This window comes from Simochromis diagramma, unplaced genomic scaffold (genome assembly GCF_900408965.1).
Source record: "Simochromis diagramma unplaced genomic scaffold, fSimDia1.1 OVJJ01000371.1, whole genome shotgun sequence".
In the NCBI taxonomy this organism is placed as follows: Eukaryota; Metazoa; Chordata; class Actinopteri; order Cichliformes; family Cichlidae; genus Simochromis; species Simochromis diagramma.
The window spans coordinates 3,089,582-3,097,643 of NW_024386920.1; the positions used below are offsets into that span (position 1 = coordinate 3,089,582).

The 8,062-nt window shown below is 39.1% G+C and overlaps 2 protein-coding genes and 3 non-coding genes across 5 annotated transcripts; 3 read left to right on the forward strand and 2 right to left on the reverse strand.

The window, feature by feature from the left end:
- Positions 1-3,169: 3,169 nt before the first annotated feature.
- Positions 3,170-3,242, forward strand: trnar-ucg. Its single transcript has one exon. It is a non-coding gene; the product is annotated as a tRNA-Arg (tRNA).
- A 372-nt stretch (positions 3,243-3,614) lies between these two features.
- On the forward strand, positions 3,615-3,686 carry trnam-cau. Its single transcript has one exon. It is a non-coding gene; the product is annotated as a tRNA-Met (tRNA).
- Positions 3,687-3,744: 58 nt separating this feature from the next.
- Positions 3,745-5,505, reverse strand: mrpl58 (mitochondrial ribosomal protein L58). Its single transcript, XM_040036743.1, has 6 exons — positions 5,095-5,505; positions 4,875-4,899; positions 4,718-4,777; positions 4,530-4,612; positions 4,192-4,361; positions 3,745-4,113 (listed from the first exon to the last, which is right to left on the reverse strand). Exons 1-6 carry the CDS (start codon positions 5,254-5,256, stop codon positions 4,029-4,031), a joined length of 585 nt encoding a protein of 194 aa, XP_039892677.1. The 5' UTR covers positions 5,257-5,505; the 3' UTR covers positions 3,745-4,028.
- Positions 5,470-5,541, reverse strand: trnaq-cug. Its single transcript has one exon. It is a non-coding gene; the product is annotated as a tRNA-Gln (tRNA).
- A 118-nt stretch (positions 5,542-5,659) lies between these two features.
- LOC120736527 lies at positions 5,660-7,969 on the forward strand. Its single transcript, XM_040036740.1, has 3 exons — positions 5,660-5,971; positions 7,031-7,119; positions 7,218-7,969. Exons 1-3 carry the CDS (start codon positions 5,963-5,965, stop codon positions 7,948-7,950), a joined length of 831 nt encoding a protein of 276 aa, XP_039892674.1. The 5' UTR covers positions 5,660-5,962; the 3' UTR covers positions 7,951-7,969.
- The last annotated feature ends 93 nt before the right edge of the window (positions 7,970-8,062 follow it).

The window sequence follows — 8,062 nt, forward strand, 5'->3', positions numbered from 1 at the left end:
CAGCATATATATACAACTAGTACTTGTTTAAGATTTTATTTGAACGTAACACGGTGCAGGTACTGCAGACAGGGTTTCTAGTATGTGATAAAACATTAAAACAAAAAGGGCCAAAAGGGTCCAAAATTGAGGCTGCAAAAGCAAGTCAGTCCCCCTAAACTCTGATGGAAAAATGCCCACCTCTGGAGGAAATACACGTTTACAATTTGGTACTAAAACCCATTTTGGTCTGCTCTTCGGCCACAGTGGATCATCTGCCTCGATCTCTCACCCTGTCCCTAGCACCCTCTTCTGTCACACTAACCATCTGCATGTCCTCCGTCACTGCGTCCATGAATATTTTCTGTGCTCTTCCTCCTTTCCAACCTGGCAGCGCCATCTTCAGCATCCTTTGTCCACTATTACGCCTTTCTGTCTGTACAAACCTTATCAGCCTTACCTCACTTAAAACCTGAGCTTTTCCTCTAATTCACTCCCTTCTGATCCTGTCCCCTCCTGGTCACCCAAATAAAGGCTCTGTATCTTCAACTCTGCTACCTCCAGCTCCACTGCCTGTCTTTTTGTTATCAGCTTTCACTGTTACTGTTATCTTCCTGTCACAAATCTACTCACTCCACCTTCCCTGCACTCTCTTCTTCTCCTCTCTTGTGCACTCTGCTGCTTTGGATGATTTTAAACTCCTCTACGTTCAAAACTCCTTGCATCTTCACCGATTCACCTGTCTCCCTTTCATAAAAAATAGCATGACTTGCTGTTGATTAATTCTACTAACAGCTTGTGCACCTCCTTCGTTGATTGAAATGCTAGTATTATTAATACTATATATCTAACAAGACAGCAACAGCCAAAATGCTAAAGTCGAGGTTCATAAGGAATATCTGTTCCCAACCAGCTGTTTGCAACAGTACTTAAAAAGTACGTGCAGGAAAATGAAAGACCTGGCAACCCTGGCTGCAGGCAGTACTGAGAGCTTCTTCAGAGCCCATCGCTACCATTTCCAAATTACCCCAGTAATATTTTTCTACCTATGTTCTGTTTAAAGTTTGCATATTGGCACAAATCTGACAACAAAAATGCTAATACCGACTGATCTGTGATAGGCCCAGTAAATGCTACAAAGCTTCTGACTTAGAGATGAGTTGCAAAAGGAGAATCTCTGCAGATAGCTGTTTTCACTGTTTCCTGGGCATTATGAGCTTTCATACAGAATACAGTAAATATAAAGCATGAGGATTTCTGGTTGCTGGGGTGACAACTGAATGAAGACGGCATGAAGGTTTGTGAGGAAGTAGATTTTATATAGTTAGTCATTCACACTTAATAGCTGATGTGTAACCGGTATAAGGCTTCAAACCAGGGCTTTTTCTAACACCTAGCAGTCTTACCAAACTATAAAGCTAACCTGCAACATATTGCACCTTTTTCACAATATACAATAACTATGCCTTTTTTCTTGGTAACCTCCTATATGTAAACCTTTGTTATAATGAATGTTATTACGGTTATATATTTTATACACAGCTTTTCAGCGTCGTGGAGGACAAATGGACACAGCTAACACCGGAGGGATCGTAAACTAGTGTTTAAGGCTCATGTGTGTTTTTAGGAAGAGAAAAAAACCCCACTGTGGATAATGGATTTTGTGTGCAACCCAGAAAACAGTTAGTGAACAAACTGTGGTGCGTTTGAGGTCGGCGCTCGTGTCATTTCGAATGATCCAAGCGCAATGAGAGAACACGTGTTAGCAATGCCAAACCAGAGCCTGTTATTATTCTACCAGGTTCATGGGGTTTCTGTACTGTAATGACTTACCTATTGCACTTAAAATGTCTGACGCCTCATCTTTTCATATTTAGGATAGGTAACATTAAAACTGTACCTGTATTTTGATTTTTTTGTGTGAATTTTTAATTTTTTCTTTTTTCTTTCTTTCTTTAATTTTCAGTGCCGATATGTGAATGTTGATAACATACTGTCAGAATAAATTTATTTAATTTGCTTTACTTTTATTATCCAGTTGAAACTTGTGCATTATTACTTCATAAGACATTTGCATTAATGTTTAGTCTAATCTGGTATTAGTTCCTATTATTACTGAACTAAGACTTACTTTACCCTGTTAATAAAGCATTTATATAATGCATTCAGTCTCTTTGTATTTGTTGTATAATTAAACTGAGTAAGTAACACTTCCTGACTCTAGAAATAGTTTATGCATGTGCGGATCAGACCCTAAGGTCTCCTCTCACACAAACGTCTCTCCCTGACCCAGTAATCCTATTGCAGGTGAGATGATGTCATGTCAGTCACACAAATTAGTTGATCTCCATTCCTTTTTTTTGGTGGCTGCAAGCTGTTGGTTATGACGGAAATAATAAGACTATGGAAGTGGCCACAAGATAGGAAGAGTTTGGTCATCCAGGAAGCGTTCAGAAGCATAGAAATAAAGTATCGATCCTGTCGCGCTTGTATTGATCCACACCATTGATATTTGGATTTATAGGCCCAACTCTATTGTCTACTGATCGTTCCACCAAGTGAGGTGTTTCAGTCATACAAAACTGGAAGGAGACCCTGGGGAAGCTGGAGAAATTCTATCACAATACTGAGTTGGGAACACTCCAGCACACCATAGGATGAGTTGGAGGTGATGGCTGGTAAGAGGAAGGCTAGGTTATCCCCTGCCCAGAGAATTGACTGCATAAACCAGATATGGGCAGGGATGTTAAACTCATTTTGCATTGTGGGCCATATACAAGTCAGATATATAAAGTGTAGGTATTTGTTTAAAAATATAGGGAGCTAAAGTAAAAGGTTGTCAGAAAAATAACTACTTAAGTAAAGTACAGGTATCTGAAAAGTTAACGAAGAAAGTAAACAGTAACAAAGTATTTGTACTTTGTTGCTTCCCACCTCTGTGCCACTTTTTAAAGTGACTTTAGCTGATGTATTATTGGAGTAGTAAAAAACCACAAGACTTCAGCACATTTTGTGAGTACAGGGAAAGTTTTCTCATCAACAGCTACTGATAAAACGCTGCTGTTCTATAAGGTATAACATCATTTGTGTTGTAATAGAGGTTGAAATAGTGGTAGAAAATAAAGTACCGACGTCGTATAGTTATATATTTAGGTATTTGGATATACTTGGGTTCCTCGTCTATCAATCTGACCGCGTGGCCTAATGGATAAGGCGTCTGACTTCGGATCAGAAGATTGAGGGTTCGAGTCCCTTCGTGGTCGACTTTTGCTTACGTCGCAGCCGCCAAATTCGCTTTCGATTCAGTTGCTCTTTAGACAGCTAACCTTCCACCACCAAACGACAGCAGTTTTTTGGAATGTTTGTGTCCTTGAGTCAATGTTAAAATTAAAAGCCAAACGAAATGAAGATGTTATGTATGTGAAACGGAACTCCTACTGAAGCTAATAATGATTGATGGTATCCGTCCAAGCGAACGCTAACGTTATGGTTAACTTACTAGCGAAAACGATTATTCCTTAAGATTAAGACACTAATGTTACAAAAGCTAGCAATCTTACCAGTCAGTTCTGGCAACAACAAACACGTACAACAATGAGTTAAATACAGAAATAATCACTCCCCTCACCATCGGCAGCAGAGTGGCGCAGCGGAAGCGTGCTGGGCCCATAACCCAGAGGTCGATGGATCGAAACCATCCTCTGCTAAGCCTTCTTTTTTTTTTCATGAAAGAATAACCCTTGGCTCTTCTCTCGTCAACAAAGTGCTGTTTATTATTACTATAAGCGTAATTTTATAAGTGTCGTTAAACCTAGTGTGTTAAAGTAGCATTCTTAGTTAAAAGTAGTCTTCACTTAAAACATTGTTGATGTTTATTATGAAAGGCTTTCAGTGTTTATTTTACAAACAACAACAAAAACAACAACAAAAACAACAACAAAAACCGAATATGTACATCAACCACTTAATAAATAGTATAAGTATAAAATCACAGGATTGATTATTATAGCCACTAAATCGCAGGAGGGAGAAGTATAACAGTCATCCACTTAGTCAAAATCCACACGTCTGTTCTGCTTGGTAGCTGAATGAATCTTCTTCTTTCTGAGGCGCTCCTTGTTCCTCTTTTCCAACCTGCACAACACATTTCAGGTCAAATTTAGCCATTTTTAAAGTAGATCAATAACCAAATAACGCCACTCTAAGCAGTACCTTGCTGCCCTGAGAGCGATGTCTTCAGCTGTTGGCTCATGGGGCTTCTCACTGGCTTCTGCTATGATAGCAGAGATCTTCTGTATGCAGTCAGAAAGGTTTCTCTGCTGACTCCTACTCAGCTCTGAGGTCACCAGCAGTTCCCCGGCCTTAGTGATTCGGGTTTTGTTCTGCACAGCAACATCAAAGTGAGGGGTGAAAATTAAAAAGTTAAAAAAAAATAATCTGCAAAGAGAATAACTGTATTTTCTGTTAACTGTGATGCAAGAGTAGAAATGAATGAAATTGACATCAACAAGTCAGACATATTTCTTAACTCACAGTATGTGAAAACAAACCTTTTCAAGGATTTTTTTCCGAACATCTTCTGGGATCCATTCTGCTGTTTGCACATGGAATCGGACTTCTGCTTTTGTGCTGACTGTGGATTGAAAATGGTAGACCATCTTATTAACATGCACTATGTTATGCACTAATTATGCACCAGAAAGCATTTATTTTTCATTTAAAATTAAACTGTGGTAACCTTTGTTGACATGCTGACCCCCAGGACCGCTGCTTCTGCTGTAAGATACCGTCAAACGTTCTAATACATAACACAAGACCAAATGGATTAATACACCGTATAAATGACATGACATTTATATGTGATTCCTCTTGAAAATATGTTTGTTTGTCCTTACCTACTGGAATGTGAACTTGGGTTTCCTGAAAAAAGTCAAAATAAAACCTGTTTCTCGATGGCAACAACTTAAACTATTCAAACTAAACACACCCTACGTTCAATACGTCCAATAAGTTTTATTCGGAAACAGTAGGTAAACTAGTCCCTTTTAAGGGACTTTTCAGAGGCATTCTTCCTACAACAGAAAGACAGAAACTGTTCGCGTTTATTTTACTGACCTGTGTGCCGTCTGCCTCTCGAGTCCCGTAACTAACACTCGACTGAAAAGTGTTGTTAGTGTGCCTCAGTACAACATTCCGTAATGTTACATGCTGCCTAATCACGTTTATTCCTACACAACGACAAAACACATAGGAACGTCGCGCAATGGAGGCCGCCATGTTGGAGTGACGTCTTCACGACGGTCGAAAGAACGTCGTGTAGCTGTTGCTGCGTCTCGTGACGGTAGCACATGTATGTGTGCTGGTATATTCCACACCAAACGTCGGGGTTTGTTAGTAGTATTAAAGCTGTGTGTGTGCTAGTGAGATACATGTTAATTTACATTTGGGTTTGGTCCACATGTTTGCAAGCAGAAACATTAAGAAAAAGTCAGGTTCCACCGAGATTTGAACTCGGATCGCTGGATTCAGAGTCCAGAGTGCTAACCATTACACCATGGAACCACACGTGCGAGTGTCAATTTTTTATGTATTCAACCACGAAAAAGAAAGGTCACGCTACTACCGTTGACACATAAATTATTAATACAATGTTATCTCACATGATGCAGAGGCCTGAGTTTGTTTAATGGCTCCACCAGCTGGCATATTACCATGTCACCTGTTGCTACGAACAAATCCTATTTTTCCCGCTTTAGTCTGAACTAGGTTCTGACATTAGGGTTCCGATGTATCTGGAAGGCGACCCTGACCTTTTAAATGACGCAAATGGAACGGATCTCACTTTCTCACTGACCTTCGTTGTGGAAAGTACTCGGAGGAGACGGCTAGCTGGAAAAAGTGCAGATTGTGCAAAACTGACAGAAGGAGAAATTTACCTTTTGGACAAAGTGCTGAATTGCTCAGATTAAACAGCGGCTCTAAAATGAACAAGGTAAAAGATACACACTTTGATTTATCGCACACATTTGAATCAAAACATAGGGCCACTCATATTTGTCTTTCGATAAAATCCTTTATAAGTGATTATGAGATAAGGAGGGAACTTTTTGGGATATTTAGTATGTTTCCTCTGCTACCTGTAAACTTAAACTTAAATTAATTGTATCTCTAGGTTATTTGTTTAAACTGAATATGAACAACCCATGGTAATGTCAGGGTTGCTAGCTAGCAAACAACTACAGGCATCTTGTTTGTATTAATGGCATTACCATCAAACGGTGACTACATTTAAATTTAAAATGATACCTAAAAATGAAGAAGAACATATGAGGGATTTTGTTTCTCTTCATTTTAAATAATTATTCAAATGTGGTCTTTACACGATCTTTTTGCGTATTTCTGTTATGATCTGTTGTTAAATCTGGTAATATTGCAACTTCTGTTAACATCTGTTGTCTGTATCAATGTAAGACTCATCAAATCATCAATCTGTTTGAGTAAAATGTACTTTTAACTCATTTCAAACAATAGAAACAGTAGAAGATTTGCAAAAAAATAAACAAATGCCCCCATAGCAACGAAAGCTTTATTTAAAAGTTTTGGTTACTTTTAAAAAAATATATATGTATATTGTCTATGTGATCTTATTGCATGATTCTGTTAACATGATTTTAGTGTAGTAATATATTTTTATATCTGTTATCTATATTTAGACAAAAAGTGTTCTTGACTTTTTGATGTATGTTCTTGATGTATCATTAATCCATCTCAAAAACATTTGCCCCCATCAAAGGGGCCATAGTAACACTGACTTCTTACATGAAAAAATGAAAATATAAAATGTAGTCTTTATTTATTTCTGCTATATAATCTTAGCACACGGTGTCACTGGGGTTTATATGTGGTGTTTCAATGCAGCCTGCTCCCAGATTTGGTTCGTGAGCGGCCGCATGAAGCAGCGGCTGATTTTAAAGTGATGATTTAAAAGTGTAAAAGTGAGAGCTTTTCGAGATCTCTTGCTTGCTGAAATGTGGTTGTCTTTCTTTTCTAGATTCCCTCTGATGGAGCTGGAGGACTGGGGCCTGCTCAGTTGGACTGTGAAACAATCGCCACCCCATGCCTGCGAGATGTGTCACATGTGTAAGAAACAAGTCTAAACTCATCAGTACACCCAGAAATTGAAATTATGAGCATATACTTATTTGGTTTTCTTAATCATTTTTAATTGTTTATTCTAGGCTGCAGATGTATTTACCTGGATGTGTCGAGCCAGAATTGGAAGACATCATTTGCCCTCCGTTACAGAGCTCAAACGTCTCAGATCGTCCAAATACACTTCCACAACCTTTTAATTGTGGCACGGCTTCTTCAGAGGAGCTGATAGAGGAGGAGAGGTTTTTCCTCAAGTTGTTTATCGAGCAGTTGGTGGCTCACATTGAGATAAAGACCCACACACCAAAAAGCAATGTGGACTTGAGTAAATTAGAGGCACGTGTGAGAGAGAGAACCCCTCTTGACTTACGGTTTACTGACCCAAAAGCCTTTGACAAAATGCTCATCCCCATCTACAAAGACCTTTGCACACAGTTTGGCTCCAAATACCTTCTGCTTGCTGCCCTGGACTCTGGGGATGTTGCCTTTGAAGCAGCTGTTGCAGAAGGACTGAAAACACGGCTAACAGCGTCTGCACGGAAACCTGACAACCTGTTGAAGAGGCTTTTCTCCAAGAGGTCATCCAAGGTTGCTCCGTTCAGAGATGTGAAATCACGTCACACTGATGAAAACAGCCAGGACGATGGAAAACCGATTCCATCTTTGATGAACAGAAAGGGTGATGGTGTCCGGAAGAGGCTGTCCTCCATGGCTTCTGCTGTAAAAAAGAGATTTGGTGACAACTTTGTCACCAGCGAATGCCAAAGACGTGATTTCTTTAATGGCAAGCCTCAATTTATGATTGCCCCCCTTCTCTAATATTTATCCTGAGAGATCTGAAGATGAGCTATTAAATTTGTCTTTTTTTTAAGTAATGTTTACCTTGAAGGATTTAAGGAGGATTTGTTATATTTGGACTATTGTAATAAAA

Bases quoted from the DNA above. Each gene is read 5' to 3' on its own strand.
- mrpl58 (XM_040036743.1), bottom strand. From the start codon at position 5,256: ATGGCGGCCTCCATTGCGCGACGTTCCTATGTGTTTTGTCGTTGTGTA. The intron at 4,613-4,717 runs GTTACCACAGTT...TTCAATCCACAG, and splicing joins GGGTCAGCATGTCAACAAAG to TCAGCACAAAAGCAGAAGTC. The intron at 4,362-4,529 runs GTTTGTTTTCAC...GTTGCTGTGCAG, and splicing joins GGAAAAAAATCCTTGAAAAG to AACAAAACCCGAATCACTAA.
- LOC120736527 (XM_040036740.1), top strand. The intron at 7,120-7,217 runs GTAAGAAACAAG...TGTTTATTCTAG, and splicing joins CTGCGAGATGTGTCACATGT to GCTGCAGATGTATTTACCTG.